Here is an 18,222-nt window from a genome sequence, read left to right as displayed (position 1 = left end):
CGGAAAAATCCGCCGGAAAAGCTTTCAAAAAGTCGACCTATAGACAACTCCCTTTCCTATTCCATCTCAACGACATCGCACGACAGAGCGATGGGATCGAATTCATAATGTAGAGAATAAATTTCAAATCTTCTCAACCATACAGAGATGGGATCGAATTCACAATGTAGAGAATACATTTAAAAAACTTATGTAACGATGTATAGTGGTATCGCCATAATAGCAGCAAATTAATCGTTCAATGGAATCCTTAATATATGTCAAACCGTTATCATGAATATAATTTATAATCATTCAAGAATAGCGATGAATCGATCGTGCACGGCCGGACCAAGCATAGAAATGATAATCTAGATTGAAGTATTGTCCTTACAGTCTACGGTTGGAACATGGATCGAATTGATAGTTTAGATTGAAGTAACCCCAATGATATCAGCGGATAAGAAGAAAAGGCTCAGGGACGACTGACGCTTTACGAGTTGGCAGAGGAAATTTCCAAATAAGAACGACAACGCTATATATTTAAATAAATAAAACCCCTGCATTACAAATCTCAAGCGGGACAGCTATCTCATTAAAAGAGTGAAACACATCGAACAATAAAATCAATATCATAAAAGAAAATGTCAGATCCCAAATCTCTAAGCAATATGCATTCAGTGGACTAATTTGTGCAACATTAGTATTTTGTTTAGGAATTAATGAACGTTAATCTCTTTGTTGGGTCATGTTACGTTGAAGGTTAAGACCGTATTCCCGTGCGGTTGACAAATAGTTGTCACTCTTTTAATGTTCATGAATGTGATTACGGTGAAGTGGAATTTTTCTGAGTTTTGTTTTTTTCCCTTTCTTTTTCGAATGGGCGATAACTTTAGTATATTTTGGAAATTGTGATATTTTAGTATTTAAAATGTACTTTTAAATATATAAATAATTCAGTTCGCGAAAATCTTGAAATATCTAGATTTTCTTTTTTCAAAACTCAGTTAACCAATCCTACCCAAATAGAAAATTTACACTGCCATTATTATTTGAAGTGTTATCATGATTAGTCAATGATTACACAAAAATAGATTGATTTTTCCTATGCTGTCAATCTTTCAAAACATTTAAAGTACACTTTTGACACATGTTCTTTGATAGTTTATTAAATATAGTGATATATTTTTGTGGGATGATTGTAACCTTTCATTGTTACCAAATGTCTTGTGTGTCTATTGCAGACACAATATGTTTTGCTGCTTTGTTCTTTCCAGGAGCAGCTGCAATATCACGTTCATGTTCATGTTATGGAAGCTGTGAGGGCATGCATTGACCTTCAGCATTCTCTTCTAACACTAACAGGTATGGGACATGGGATTGAATTCGTTAAGCATTTTATCCTTGATGAAAAATTTCGATGAGCCAACATTTTCTGGTTTTTAACATGAGTGGCTATAGAAAATAGTTCGGAATTTCTATTTTGCAATGATACGTGGGTTTGAAAAGAGAGATGGCATTGTCAAGATGAGTGTCTGGATTAAAAGGTTATACGTGTTTACGTGCTTTTTTGAGCATGTTGATAGTTCTAACTTCTCATCATAGTTTTTTGAGCATGTTGAAGGTTCTTAACGTTTTATTTCCCCCCTTTTGCTTTACCATATGCTGTATCTTTGGAACCTTCCCCTCGTATGGTATAATCGAATATCAGCTGTGTATCCTTTTTGGATGTCCGCATTAGGATCCTTCATGGATTTCTATGATTTTTATGCAGAAGGGATGTCAGATGCATTTGTAGAAGATTCATACTCCTTTTTTGAACAAGTAACAAACAGGTTTAATAACATATATCGCAGTTATTAACACAATATAACACACATGAGGAAGACGAATTCAAAGAAGTTCTCAGACACTGGATATCTAGACAAATGATGGGAGATATTATTTCTAAAGAATATTAATGTAATTATACCTTCTAATTAACACTAGAACACTACCTATTTGAATATAATTCGTACCAGATTACTAAGAGGTTTTATGGTGATATGTAGTCACCAGAATGGCAAGGCAGACGACTAACTACCAAAGAGTACATCACGTTATAAAAATTCAAAAGAAGCTTTAACCTATTTTCTAATGGAAAAATCTGATATATTTCATGTTTTAAAGTAAAAATAAAAATATCTTTTGATTTAGTTTTTTTATTTTAACTCAAAGTATGATCATGATTATTCAAGACTTCAAAAATAGTAAAACTATTTAATTAACTTTTGTGGTTTAAGCGTCATATTTGTACGGTTAACCTTACAACACAGTACTGACTGTCTTCATACATACCGTATTAATAGCAAAAGGTGCAACTAAAACCTACATTATACATCTCCTGAAACAAGGCTTATACATCAAAGAAAAAGACCTTAAAGAAACCTCAAAATGGGTTTGTAATAATAAATAATAACATCCAAAGGGCCGTTGTCCGAGCTTGAAGATGAAGTGAACCTTCCTCCAGAACAAGAGCTTTTTTTGAAAAAGATCAGCTTTATGGTAAAGTTCTCAATAGATGTGCATGAAAAGAATCTCCTCCAAAGTGTGTTCTTACAGTAATGATGCTTTCCATTTTAGCTTCCAGTGCCAAAGAGGTGATGTGGCTTTTTCTAGCTGCCTAGTCTATCAAGAATTTTGAATCCCCTGTAAGCTTCTAACTTATTTATCAACAACAACTTTGTGCAAGGCTCCAAAGCATATAACTCAGCTCTTTTGTTAGACCCACCTCCAGCTCTTAACTTCAAAGTGAAATAATGTGCATTGTTGAGATAAAGGATTGCCAACGCTCCACAAACGCCTGGACCACCCTAGCAAATTTGATAAAAATCCCTTAACTATAAAAACTTAGAAATTTGAAACTTTAGAAATCCCATATGGAAAATGAAGACAAAGAGTCATCTTCCTATGTATTAAAAAATAATTCACATAAAAGGAAATCAATTTAGTGAAGTGATTCCCTCAGAGCTGAGCGTTTTTCCTAACTCCATCAGCGTTTAGAAAACTTTTCTACTTGTATCCAGACCATACCATACGTCTTCCCCGCTCAACAACAGGGTCTCTTTCCGTCAAGTATCTGTGTGAAAAACCATAGCCGTTCATCTATGCCTATTTTCCCTCTCCGTTTTCGAAAATCCCTCGCTTTCGTCGACAACCTGCCGTTTCTCTCTGCGTAGCTCATCCATTTTTCTTTACATTAATAGTTTCCATTTTTTCCCCTCCGTCTCATCGGAAACCCAAATCCCTCTGGGCGCCATCCGTGGAAAAATGCCTCTGCTCAACTGGTATCTTTTGTCGGCGATTTTCCAATTCCGTTGACCCTCTTGTTGTTCACGACCTGTTGACACCTTTAACTTACAACCTGAGCCGAGATTTTCTCTTTGTCCTCTTCGAAAGCTATGAATCTTGCCACTATTATTAAAAGCTTTGGTATTCCACCACTTATATCTGGTCTATTTGGATAGCGTCCATTGTTCATTTGATTTTTCAAAGAGTCATCGCTTCCGGCTTTCATAGCCATACGTTTTCGTTTCCATTCCGCACCCCATACATACAGTACGCACACCATTTTCGAAGGCAGTGATAAGAGCCCTCACGTTTTTCGCCATATGCATATTCGTTGACAAAAGATGCCGCAGCAGATCACCGTCCAAAACATTGTCTATGTAGATCTCTCGTCGTCCGGACTCACATAACGATTGATTGACCTGCTAGCATTGTAACTTCTCACACTTTTGATAAGAGGTAGAATCAAATCTTGCTTTACTATCCTGCCAAAGTAAAGCAGATGTGAAATGTGTATTTTTCTTCACTATCGCGGTTGTTATAGTTCATGGAACAGATGATCCCAAAGCACTTCTTATGAGGTGCTCGGTGTAGTCACCCCCTTTCGCAGGATTCTCACACTTTGGATAAGAGGTAGAATCAAATCTTGCTTTACTATCCTGCCAAAGTAAAGCAGATGTGAAATGTGTATTTTTCTTCACTATTGAGGTTGTTATAGTTCATGGAACAAATGATCCCAAAGCACTTCTTATGAGGTGCTCGGTGTAGTCACCCCCTTTCGCAGGATATATATATATATACCAATCAATACCAGATTTTCTGATTTCTATTATTTTTATTGTTTGTGATATTGATTGCTAAAGAGAACTAGGTGATTTAGAAATATCAAACGCACACTCATTTTTAATGATTTGTGTAATGACATATCTGAAGAAGTTGCCACTAGACAAGGAGAAGAGGAGAAATAGCTTAATAAACCTACATTGGACAACTAGTAAAACTACTAATTAGGATGATGATGTAGTGGCCTTAGCTTGTGAGATCAAAACTATCATACATGACATAGATGCCACTTGAGTAAAAATAAATCGCCTTCTCACAACCCTCATCAAAGCTCTTTACCCTACATAATATCACTACCTTGAAGCCCTACAAGCTAATGACCAACTAAAGTTTGTTACATTTGACTTTTTGGTGGATAAAGTTGTAGAATGTGAGAAAACCTTTGGAAAGAGGAAGACATTAGCCTAGCCCACTGGAGAGATCATGTGCCTTACTCAAAAAGGCAAGAATTAATCACATAATTCTTCTCAAGGAAATGTTTGTAAAAGAGGATGTGGAAGAAAGAATTTTAGAGGGGTAGACATAATCCAGGAGAGAGATTTGATCTTCATTGTGGTAAAGATGAACATGATGCAATGACATGTAAAATCCCCTAGGAGAAGATACAAAAGAAACAAGATCAGAAAGAAGACAAAAATAAAACTCCATATCCAATGAAAGGTAAAGCACTTGAATTTGCTCATTACATTGTTGTTCATTATAATATTGAAGTAGTTGAAGATTTATTTTACACTTCATTTGCTTCTTGGAAAGATGCTTGGCTTCTTGACATAGGTGCAACATGCCCCATGACCTACTAGAGAGACTTGTTTAAGATTTCAGTGATAATGTAGATGGTATAATGTATTTTGCATATAAATCAAGTCTCAAACCTTCAAGAATCGACACTGTTAGGCCTAATTTCTTAGATTTTGTTGTAGCAGCTATGACCACCCTCCAAAATTTTGCCTTAGCTTTGTTTTGGAGCCTCCCTACCAACCATCTTTAACATCATGTCTTGCACTGCCCAGGTACTTATGCTTTCAGTTGAGTTTCTTTGGCATAACAACTTGTGTTCGCTAACTTGTTTGTCTTTCACCCGCAAGCTGATCTCCCGTGACTTGGTCTCAAACCGGTTCCTGCACTGACTTGGAAAACTGCGCAGTATTGGAGGGCAACCAGCCTTGCTCTTCAGAATTGCACAGTGCATCCTGGCAGCCAGCACTGCTCTCCAGAATTGCATAGAGCAGGCAAACTGCCTTCCCCAAGAAAACTGCGTAGAGTAGCCCATCACTGAGCTTGCTCTTAGGAATTGCGCAGTTTTGGCTGGCAGCGCTGGCTTCAGTCCAGAAACTGCGTAGAACTTGAGGGACAACAAGAGCCACTCAACCTAGAAACTGCGTAGAAGTCGTCCCATGGCTTGTTGACCGTTGCATTCCATGGCTTGTTGACCGTTGCAAGAGCTCACAGGTTGACCGGTTTCCTCTAGGACTATGCAATCTTGCCTTGCATGCATGGGTAGTCTTTTTTTCTAAAAAAACAAAAAAGAAAAAAGAAAAAAACATCCCTAGATTTTAGGGATCTATTTTTAGCAGTTGGGGGTTACATGCAAAATCCATTTTAGAAACCTCCCGCCAAGTGTCGCTTTTTCCTAGATTTGTGACATGCACGTCATAAGCCTTGATCACGCCAAAATTATTATTCGACGCCTCATAGTTCATTCTTCACTTTTGATCTTGGAGCTCTGACATTCCCAACGCATCTAGGAACCTTCGACACACTCATCACAACTTTTTCTAGGTAAGTCCGCTTTTCATGTCTTTTGCTGCTTTTTTGTTGCTTTTTACATTTTGGTTTGTGTGAATGTTGTTTGCTTGGTTTTATTGAACTCTTGATGTCGTTTCCATCCATATTAGCTTGTAGAAGCGTTGTTTCGAGCCCTGCATTACATTTCCTAGCTATCGCATGTATAACACTGTTTTTGTGCTAACAGTCACAGTTGCAGCCACTTGCCTCACACACTTCATTGTTTTCCCTTTTACTGAATCCTGCACTGAATGTAATCACATGCATGTTCATTCACTCATGTTTGCACCAGCTTTGCACATGCTTTCAATCCTTACTGATTTTTAGTTGCCTGACGGCAGGTCTAAGCTGCCTTCGCTCGAACCTTGCCTTGCCTGGCTTGCATTGCGCATTTCCGGGATGGAAGACCTTCCCTTACTCCTAGGAATTTCGCAGAGCTTGCCTCACACTGGCTTCCCAGGCTGTCCTCTACGCAGTTTTGAGAGGCAGTGCCTTAGTTGGCCCTCGGGATTGCACAATGCAATTTCCCGGGTAGCAGTCATGATGATTGAAACTGTGTATTGTGTAGTTCCAGTCCTCAACAAACCAAGCTAGACTATGCTCTGCGCAGTTTCAACAGTCAGTGAGCTCATTGGTAGCCTGGACTGTGCTTTACGCAGTTCGAGTGGTCAGTCTCCCAGCCTCTCCCAGAGAAAACTACGCAATTTTCCCAAACAATCACCCAGGTGTGTTGCATGTTAGCCCTCGAATTACTTTTGGTTTTCAACTGACATTTTTCTTGCCATGAGCATTACTTTGTCTCCATGTATCTTAGGTGTTCATCAATCTCTCAGTAGTACATGTACAATGGCTTCCAAGAGAGCAGGGTCAAAGGACACCATAGAGAGCACAACTGGAGATGTGGTTGAGCAAGTGTCTGTGAGCTTGCCCATCTATGAAGATACTAAGTTGTTCATAGACAAGGAGATCAAGATCACATGGCAGGACATCAATGACATCTTTTCAGGCACCTTTGAGGAGAATCTGGAGGACTGCAGAGTCTATGTCAACATACACAAGTTTGGCTTGTACCGGGTTGCATGCAGGTATCCCACATTTCCATGCGCGGACATGATCCACTAGATTGCCTTGCATTCTGATGCAGAGAAAATGGTATTGAGTAGTGTTAGTGGAACAAAACTTGCTACCTTTAGGGCAGATAACTTTTAGGAGATGTATCACTTGTCGCAGCCGGTGAACAAAATGGATGCACTCTTCACCAATCCCAACAACAATGCGAACTCAAGAGACATCTTGAAGAGATGGGTAAGAGAGTCGTCTAAGTTCAGGACGACACCCAACTAGGTATACAAGACAAAGACATTCTGGAAGGCTTATCAGTTCTTGGTCATCTTCGCATGCTACTTATACGGCTAGTAGAGTATAGAGACCTTCCCGCGGAGTTGGGTGATTGTGTTGGATCAGCGGGCGAACGAAGGAAGACCTTTCAACTAGTTTGACATGTTGGCTCTCTAGCTGAAGGGGCAAGTAACAAATGCCTGAAATTTGCCCAAGGGCCAGCAAGCGAAACTTTTCATGTCTTCGTACTTGCTTGATGCAATCTGTGTCGTCAATAGTGCCTTGGATTAGGTTGGGTATGGACACCTGCAGAACACTCTGTGCACATCTATTGCAAGTTGTTCTCCGACTTCATTTTCCGTGGAGTTATACTACAGCGATCAAACCACTTCGTCACACTGGTGTACAAGATGATCTTTGAGCAGGATCTGCCTTGCATGTCACAAGTAGCGATGGAGTCATTGGTTAACATAGCAAACTAATATGCCTCACCCCTTGGCACCTTCATTCGGATGTACAGCGTGGAGAAGGCTCCCCATGTCTTACCGAAGTTTGCCACAGGCAAGCTGGTCATGCAAGTGGTTGCATACCACATCTCGACAGGGTTGTCAGCGAGACTGCACAGGAAGAAGGAGGCACTTTGGCCCACTCTTCCTTTGCCGATCGGGTTATATGAGATCCAGAGTCTCAAGCATGCTGAGTCTGAGATGGAGGAATTCAAGAGATTCATCTTCGACACCAGAAGTTTCAATTCGTATGACCCACACTGCGTAGTGAAGGACCATTGCGCGAGAGTGTATCATCCTTGGATCCATAGGGCATGTCATTGGCCTGAGGAAGACCCATGGAGATACTGCTACAACTCCTCAAGGCTCAATGAACCAATCAGAGTGGCTGTAGAATGGTTAGTAGCGCACAATGTAGCGACACTTAACAGAGCAACAACATTAGTAGCAGCAAAGAGCAACAAACTTGCGCAAGACAAAGGGAAGAGGAAGATTGCCGACATCGTAGAGGCGAAGCAAAGCTACAAGTTCAAGTTCAAGGAAGATCCACTTGTACAAAGAGCAGCTTTGGAGATTGAACCAAAGAGGCGACAACACAACAAAAGGATTGCGTAAAGAAAGAGGGAGAAGCAAACACTGGAGGAGGCAAAGAAGAAGTTGCAGGAGGTTGAGCAACAACTAAGGGAAGAACAAGAGCTGCGCAAAAGGGAGAAGGAAGCACAATAGGAACATGAACAGTAGGAAGCGCAGTGTGCACACATTGAGGAAATTGTGCAGATACAGGTTAATGAATCAGAATATCTAGCAAATAACAAACAGGGTGAGCAGTTGCAGGAGCAGGGCTTTGCTTAGGAGATTGAACAAATATTGGAACAGATGGACACGGATTTGGTTTAGCCGGAGCAGGATCAAGATACAGACCTCATGCCCAAGGACCTAGAGGTCACTCCACAGGCTTCACCAGATCCGAGAGCAGAGCAAGTCCCAAGTGATCAAGGAGACACTGAAATCCTTGAGGACAATTTGGATCAGATGCGCACAACATATCCTTTGACGAGTCACAACAGAGGGTTGTGCAGTTGCACAGAGTGTCCACCTCGAATGTCCATGCATCTCTTGTGCAGTTTCGAGAACGTGTGATCGTGTTTGATGTGCGCAGACATCCACCTACATTGGTCGATTCTACAAAGGCATATGCTGAAGTCCCCGGCTCAAGTGTGAGATTCTTGATAGTTAAGAACGAGCGCATGGCTAAGGAATTGCAAGCGGCCAAGCAGAGAGAAGAGCAAGCTACAACATCTGCTAGAGCAGAGTGGAAGAAAGCGATACTTGATGAAGTATCGTCTCTTGAGACAGTCATGCGGAAGATGTACTTCAGGTTCGTCACTGTGCATAAGTCAGTTGTCCATCTTAATGGTTGGCAATAACATTGTGCTAGGAGAGCACGCATCTTGACAGACATACACACTGTTGTCGATCACATGCAGATATGGACAATGAGGTACAAGGGAGCCTTGTTGTACTTGCCAAAGATGATGAAGCCAAAGGCAATGGAGTTGAAAGCACGCATCCAGAGTCAGATCCGGAACTATGAGGAACTCCCACAGCTCATCACCAACTTACAGGCTTCACATGCATGAGTGTTCAAGAGCATGGATGTCATTCTGCACATGCATGCGATCTCATCCATTGGCACACTCATCGAGACGAAAACAGAGAACCAAGTCCGACTGGAGCCAGACATTTACTTCTAGCAGTTGATGCACATAGACACCAACGCAGATTTGCAGATGAGTGCAAACACTATGCACAAGTATGTCGCTGGTCCAGCTGCACTCAAGACCATGATGCGCATGCTACATGATGAGTTGGACAAAGGTGCTAGATCAGTGTACCCGGATGCTACGAAGGCAAGAGTTCGCTTTCAGAAGGATGTCACCACGGAGTACGCAGACACCATAGCAGACTACCAAGCTTGGCATCAGTTCGCCACCAACGATCACCAAGAGGATGTCGACGAGTTAGTCTTCCCACAACTGTCTGAGTCTCAGTGATGTCTTGTATGGCTTACTCAAGCCCATTTTTGTCTCACATGGGTACATGTGTAGAATGTATTGTAAACATGTTGTAAAGTGAAAGACCAAGTGTCAATAGTGGAATGTAAACAATCATGTGTAAGTTGAAGAGTCATGAGGGTAGTTGAAGAGTCATAAAGGGGAATGTCAAGGGTCACCCCACCCTTTGCTATATATAGAACCTCATAACTCATTGTAAAGGCTTTTGGGAGCCAAGCTTCTGATAGGTATAACTTAGAGAAAGCTTGGAGTGTATTGTAACGAGCCTTGGCTTCTCCACAGTGCAGAGTGAGTACATCTCTTTGGAGGAGCAGGCAGCAATGATTGTAATGTTCCACTATTGGGGCTAGTGGCTGTCATGGTTGTATGTATGATTGGATCTTTCACTCTTTTAATATAACAAAGCCAACACGTTTCATGCATGTATTGTTATTGTAGTTCAACTATTCTGGTTACTCTAACAATGTATGTAGTTGTAACTTACGCATGTATGTATGGACTATTCCGTATATGTTTGTATGAATCTTATCGAATTGTGTTGTTGGTTTAACTTATCACTTTGGATTGTTGACTATTCTACTCTCCATCTTGTGATGTTTTTCAGCTCGCGTGTTCCCTTTCAAGCTGCGTACTATTATAGGCTTCTAAGGGGCGCACTCCTCTCCCCTTCTGTGTGTTAAACCCTTTCCATGCATCTTCCCTGACTTGTTGAAAGCTCACACCCTTGCTTCCAACAAGGACATCTTGCTTACGTCTACGCGCAATCGCAGTCAAGGCGATATTGTACTACCCACTGCTGGGACTCCTACTCCAAACGATCTGAGGTCTAGTTGGGACTTCTTACTAGGGATATCCCCTGACATGTTGGCGGGTCCAACAACGTCAACAAATTCTTAGATTTTCTTTTTCATTATGTGTTCTACCTTCCATAGTTGTGAAGGAACTTGTTGTCCCTTATGCACATTCAACATCAAGACCACTCCATTCATACATTTAATGGCAAAGTTGAGATCAGGAAGGCTTTTGAAAATGTGGTTGTCAATATTGGAGTGGGGGATGAAAGATTGTTGAAGTTGAAAAGGACATTTACTCATACACAAAATTCTTCATATCTCTGTCATCATGATGAAGGTACATTCCCATATATTATTCTATGGTATCCTAGATTTGGACATAGTAGTTATGAAAATCTTTGTTTGTTGAAAATGAAATGGTGTTTTGGTCCATAGGGTATTGGATAGATAGTGATTGGGTGCGCTGTTAAGACACTCCTAGATGTTAAGTTACTAGTTCAATTCCCTGCCCTATTTAAGTGTTATTCTTGTAGCATGACCATGATGTAGCCTCACCAATGTCGAACTTACAAAAAATAAGAAGGAAAATGAATGATGTTTTTGGTTTGCTTACTATTCCTATGAAACTGAAGCAATGTGATTTTTGTATCCATGGTAAAAATAGCAAACAACCCTCCATGATTCCTCTTTAGGAGCATGTAAAAAATTGGATTGATACATTTTCATTTGTATCGCCCCAGGTTTGTTCCATCTATTAATGGAAAGAAATATATCATGTCTTTTGTTGATGGGTACACCAAGATGTGTTGGGTGTACTTGTTGAAAGATAAATCACAAGTTCTTGAAACTTATAAAAGTTTTCATGTATGGATTCAAAATGATGCACAATCACATATTGCGTATCTTCATATTGATAGTGGAGGAGAATATACATCTAATGACTTTGAAATCTGTCTTCCCAAACATGGGGTTCAACATCAAACTATAGTTACATACAACCCTCAACATAATTTGAAATAATGAATAGAACTATCTCAAATATGGGTTTGTTCCATGATGTTTTTCGAAAATGTAAAGTTGATGTTTTAGGATAATATGGTTTTATCTACATAGTATATGTGAAAAATAGGTGACCATCTCATGCTCTTAGAAATATGACTCCCTATCAAATGTGGTATGGCTGCATTCCTTTTAGTGAGGCATATTAGGGTCTTTGGTTCAACTTGCTATGCCTTGATTCCTAATGAGCAAAGAAACAAGCTTGATGCGAGGAGTTGGAAGTGCATCTTCTTGGGGTACCCATATACTACCAAAGCATATTGTCTTTACAATGAGGAAAAAAAGAAGTCTATTCTTTCTAGAGATGTATTTTTTCTTGAATCTTCCAAGAAATTAATGACAAAACTGTTATGGTAGTGTGATTGTTCAGATAGATTCACTCATATAAAGACATATCATGAATCTGATAATGAGAATCCATGCTTTGAAGGGGGGATCCCTATCTTGGATCAGTGTTTGGGATCTCTTTTTGAAGCATAATCTCCCGTCCATGAATTTTTCACCACTTCATCAGATTAAGAAGACCCATTCCATGATGTGTTTGATAGTATCAAAAGGTTAAATCTTGATGTAACACCATCTCAATTAGTGGAGCAACCTTGACTATCTTATAAAAATCCGCCAAAATAGCTCATCAAAACACTTGAAAGTGTTTATCCTAATGAGGTTGGAAAGACAATAACTAGAGGTTCCATTAGACAAGATGAAGGTGACATAGATAATTCTCATTCATGTGATGTAGATGATATGGGAGTTTGATATGATTGTGAATTGAATCTATCTACTAACATTGAACCAATAGAAGGACTATGACGCTATCATTAGGAATGGGACATGGAAGTTGCAAACCCTCCATTCAGAACCAAACCAAATGGATGCAAGTGGGTCTTTAAGAACAAGCACAAATCAAATGGCTCACTTGAAAAACACATAACAAGGCTCTTGGTAAAAAGATTTGCACAAAAAGAGTGCATTGATTATGAGGAAACTTTTTCTCGCATAACAAAAGGGGCCACCATCCATACTCTCTTTGCCTTGGCAACATGTAATGTATGATAAGTTCATTAAATGGATGTGAAGATTGCTTTCTTGAATTGAGACTTGAAAGAGATTATCTTCATGTCTCAGTCGAAAGGTTTTGTTGTGAATGGACAAGCAGGGGGAGTACGTAAAGTCATCAAATCCTCATATGGCGTAAAATAAGCACCATGAGCTTGACATGAAAAATTAATTGAGTATCTTTTGAAATTGAATTTCAAGTACATTAATCTTGATGATGCAACTATGATTTTTAACCAAGTTGGAAATTTTTTTGTATATCTTGTATCGTATCTATTGGTGATAGGGAACAAATAAAACTCTTTTGCATCTATAAAGAAATAATTGAAGAAAGTTTTCAAGATGACAAATTTTGGACATCTTCACTACTACTTGGGCATTAAAGTGAATCAACATCCGAAGTACATATTCATCTCCCAAAAAGATTACATTGGAGAATTGTTGAAGAGGTTTGACATGGCTAAATGCAACCCTCTTTTTACTCCATTGGAACAAAATTTGAAGAGCACATCAACAGAAGGGAATGAATTTGAGAATGCAACCAAGTATAGACAACTTATGGGAAGTAATATCTACTTTACCACCACCAGACTAGATATCTCATTTGTTGTTGACATTATTTTTAGGATTTTGCAAAAACCTTGTGAAGGACATTAGTTTGTTGCAACAAGACTTTTGAAATACATGAAGGGAACTCTGGAATTTGAACTCAAATATTTTTAGGTGAATAACTTTATCTTGATTGGATATTTATAGGTTTTAACCTAGTAAAGTTAATTGCTGCAAACATATTCTTAATAAAACAAAAAAGATGCAGTGGAAAACACACACATTAACACAATGATTTTACCTTTGAAACCCAAACCAAGAAAATCATAAGGATTTTTCAATATATATTCTTCTTTACAGTATTACAATATATATATATATATATATATATATATATATATATATCCTATGGAGTCCATATACTGCTAATCCATTTACAGTGAATTAGAATACAACCATACTTCCTTAACCGAAACTATAAAACCATCGGCTAAACCACCATGTGCATGACATCGATAAAAGAAAAAATTGTGCCAAAAAATGCCAAAAAATGTGTTGGACTAACCGTTGCACCTTTCAGAATTGATCACATGGACTAATTGCCACTTTGGGAACATGGAACTACTTTCCCACTAAAAATATTGTTATGGGTTTGAAATTTTACTAATGCCCACGGGTTTTGGTGTGATGGTAAACTTTAACATTGTATTAGAGCCAAGTTGGATTCCCCTGAGTTACATCAGAGGGGGGTGTTGGACTAACCATTGCACCTTTGAGAATTGATGACGTGGAGTAACTACCACCTTGGGAACATGGGGATAACCACCCACTCAATGTAATGTTATGGGTTTGGAAGTTTACTAATGCTTGTGGCTTTTGGTGTAATGAAAAGCCTCAACAAAATGGATGCAAAAGACCACCCAAAAAAAATATAAGGGGCATTGCTAATAAATACCATAAGCAGGGGGTTTCACCCCCCCTTCCAACGGTCCCCATGGTGGGCTACTTATCCCTTGCTACGCCTAATGCAATGTACACCATGTGGGAGTAGTTGTGCAAAGAATATAACACCTACCAAAAATTCTTCCACTTGTTTTCTTTGCACATAGGGGGTCATAGGAGTATGGGAGGAGTATGAGGCATGTCCTCTTCCTCATCTTTTGTCTTGGGACATTTGTTTTGTAGTTAACTTTACACCTACAAGAATAGGGACCTTTATCAATTTACATTCCTCTGTATTATACGTCTACAATATTGTCTCAACATATTTTCTTTGATTTAACCAAAGTTTTCTGTTTTCCTAATTTCTTTTAATTTCCGTGCCCGAAAAAAATTTGCAGCACCAAAATCCTTCATGCCAAATTTAGAGTACAATTGATTTTTCACTTCTTGGATGATTTCCCTGTCATTTCCAATCAACCACATATCATATACATACAAGACCAAATAAATAAGATGATCACCAAGTAGTTTGAAATACACGTAGTGATCTATTTTGCCCCTTGTGAAGCAAAGTCCCAATATATAAGTATCAATTTCTTTATTGCACATCCTAGTTGATTGCTTTAACCCATGTAAGGATTTATTTAGCCTACATACTAGCTCTTTCTTTCCCTTCACCGCAAAGCCTTTTTGTTGCTTCATGTATATTTTTTTCTTCCAAATCCCCATTGTACGAATGTTGTCTTCACATCCATTTGTTCTACTTCAAAATAAAATGGAACAACAACTAATCAAATAAATCTAATAGAAGTTCACTTGGAAATAGTAAAAAAGATCTCACTAAAGTCAATTTCCTCTACCTGAACCAAGCTTTAAATTTACCCTCTTTACTTTCTGCATTCGACTTCTTCTTAAACGCCCATTTGTTGCAAATGCGATTTCTTTTAGCTATCAACTCCACTAGATCCCAAGCCTCATTCTTGTTTAAGGCTACCATTTCTTAAACCATGGCCTTTTTCCAGAGTTTTCCATCCCCTGAATTCACTACCTCCCTAACAATTCTAGGATCGTGATAAACAAAAAAAGATTGAATATAAATCAAGTTTAGTATACCTTTCTAGTTGCCTTCTTTCATAAACTAATCTCCTCAGTACCAAAGTATGTGGCTCTTCTTCTTTTGATTCCTACTCTTTTGTAGAGTTTGATTCATAGTCTTTCAACTCAATCCCTATCTTCTCCAGTTCTTTCTCCCTTGGTAGGACTTCCTCTTCGATAACATCTTTGATATCTAAATACTACATCTTGACTATACACAACCTTCTTAATTTCTCGGTTCCAAATCCTGTAACATTTCAAACCATCTTTATATCCAATAAAGAGACACTTTTCAACTTTCTTATCTACGTTACTCCTATTCTCCTTTGGGACATGAACATAAGCATCACAGGCAAATACTCAGAGATGTTTAAGAGAAGGTTTCTTACCAGTCCATACCTTGTGGAGTCTTGTCATCCAACGTTGATGAGGCTGGTCTATTTACCAAGTAACACACAATGTCCTATGCCTCTGCCTGAAATTCTTGTCCTAACACGACACCACTGATCATGATTTTTTCTTTCTTTAACAATGTCCTACTCATCCTTTCTGTAACTCTATTTGTTGATGTGTGTATGGAGTAGTCTTCTACCCTGTTATACCACACTTCTTACAGAATTCTTCGAATTCATTCTTGTAGAATTCTCCACCATTCGTTGTTCTCAACACCTTAATTTTCTTCTTTGTCTGATTTTGAATGAAAGACTTAAACTCTTTGAATTCATTAAAGAATCAAATTTCTTCTTGAGGAAATAAATCCATGTATTCTTCAAGAAGTCATCTATAGATGATATCTAGTACACAAATTTACCTTGTGATGGAACCGATATAAGTCCAAACACATCATTATGTAGCAATTACAATATTCCCTTTGCCCTTGTAGCACTAGAGAAGAATCTTACTTGATTTTGTTTCCCATATAAACAATGTTCACAAAAATTAAAATCTAGAGAGTAATTAGAAATACCTTCTACCATATCATTACAATATAGTACTTGAGAGTCCTTCTTGTTGATATGCTTCAACCTTTGATGCCATGACATAGTCATTTCTCTAGAGTCTAGTATTTTTCCTTCAAATCCAAACTCAGGAACAACATAACTGTTGCGCACATCACTAAGAGTGCTTCCTTGCAGCTTATATAGAGTTCCAACCTACATCCCCCTGAACAATACCATTACTCCTTGAACCATCTTGCAAGTATCGTTTTCAAACTTTGTTCAAATTTATGTCCAATCCTGGGATGTACAAAACACCGAGTGTTTTAATCCTTCCACCCATGAGCTTCAACTTGAAATTTTCATGTCTTATTGATCAGAGGATCAATCTTAAGCTCAAAAATGAAAATGCCCAAAAATTCTTGAAATCAGTTCCAAATCGAAGAGCTCGTCGATCTGAATCCAACACAACTTGAATCGCTCAAAACCGATATCGTATGCTCTCGATATCGTGTTCTGATCATTTTCCCAAACATGTAAAAAATTTGCAAGTTGGATGCAGGACTGCTGACTGGGTAGTGCGTATGATGATTAGGAAAGGTGAATAGGTAGGCCGGCTATGTACTGTGGGCCAATGACAGGCTGCCACTTGTCCTCTCTAGATTGGTTTGAATTTTGGCGTTTTTGATTGGTTCGTGGGGATTTGAAGTGGACTAATAGGATGGTGCCATGTGGCCCAATTACGGGCTGCCTCGTGCCACCTATAGGGCATATTAAAATTTTGACAATGGTTAGACAGAGGTCCAGGCAGATCGAACTCTTGATCTCCGACTTAGTAATACAACGCCTTACCACTAGGTTGTATGGTGGTCCTTATTATATATACAATCGAACTTCTATTTAAGTTTGATGCGGATTTGCATTGGGGGACAGGGCTAAGCCCTAGCCTCCAGTCACCCCACACCCACAGGACCGTAGGCGGGGGATCTAAGGGTGTAGGGTTATCCCCAACAATAAAACCCACAGGACCAGATTCCAAGTACCCCGAAGCAGAACAGAATGGGCGCGGAGTTGGGGACTAGCCCTAGGTCCTTTGGACCCTTACATGACCACAACATGAAGGATAAGGCACTTACAAAGGGTGCTTGCGGAAAGGGGCCATCCCCAGGCCCTATGGCCATTTATATGACCCTCGGCAGAATGCAAAAGGCGCTTGCAGAAGGCGCTAAGGTGAGGGGGCCAGCCCTAGGTCCTATGGACCATGAATGTGACTGCATGCCAGGAGAACAGGGGCTCGACAGGTAGGGCAGGCCATTGGCCCAGCCCTCAGACCTGTGGCACTCTATGTGACCTCATCCTGATTTTTAAGGGCTTAATCGGCGGGGGCGAGCATTAAGGCCTAGCCCTTGGCCCTATGTGGCCCATGTGGCCTTGATTTTCGGATTAAGGGGTCCGAGGCTAAATTAACTATCCAAGAAAATGCACTGGCAGGTAGCGAAAATGTCGCTTCGTTAGCAATTTTCGAGGCGGATTTGTAGAACCAATAGACAAAAGGGCGAATTCGTAGGATGGTTAGCAATGAAATTCATTAGAGAGCTTGGAAGCTCATAACTTTTTGAGGTTTTATCCAAATTGAGCTCAGAAAAACGATACTTAGGGGTTTTAGATGTTTTGAATCCATTGGTAACCTCTAGTTTCTAATTTGAGCACATCTTTCAAAGTCTTTTCGCAAATTTGAGACAAAAGGTGTATGGATCAGTCAGGATTTGAAAGTAGTTCTGGGAGGTATTTGGGCATGGAGAAGACCTTGTAGGGGTATTCTCGCTTTTAGAAGGCTACCGCTGTAACCAACAGGGTTCAGCTCAGTTTCAACTTCTCTTAACATGAATTTTTGATTATGTGCTTCAATGTGGAATTGAAGGGTTCACATGTT

At 39.4% G+C, this 18,222-nt stretch overlaps 1 protein-coding gene across 1 annotated transcript in view; it reads left to right on the top strand.

Annotated features, from left to right (window-relative positions):
• The window catches only part of LOC149145514 (uncharacterized), a 94,182-nt gene that overhangs the window by 54,560 nt on the left and 21,400 nt on the right, over window positions 1-18,222 (top strand). The window contains exon 4 of the mRNA XM_089452483.1: window positions 1,224-1,344. Coding sequence (XP_089308609.1) covers window positions 1,224-1,344 — 121 coding nt within the window. The remainder of the gene's footprint in view (window positions 1-1,223; window positions 1,345-18,222) is intronic.

Source organism: Pinus tabuliformis, chromosome X (assembly GCF_031772625.1).
Source record: "Pinus tabuliformis cultivar Carrire ecotype Pingquan chromosome X, CPIR1, whole genome shotgun sequence".
Taxonomy (NCBI): domain Eukaryota; kingdom Viridiplantae; phylum Streptophyta; class Pinopsida; order Pinales; family Pinaceae; genus Pinus; species Pinus tabuliformis.
This window is presented reverse-complemented; position numbering and strand designations above follow the sequence as displayed.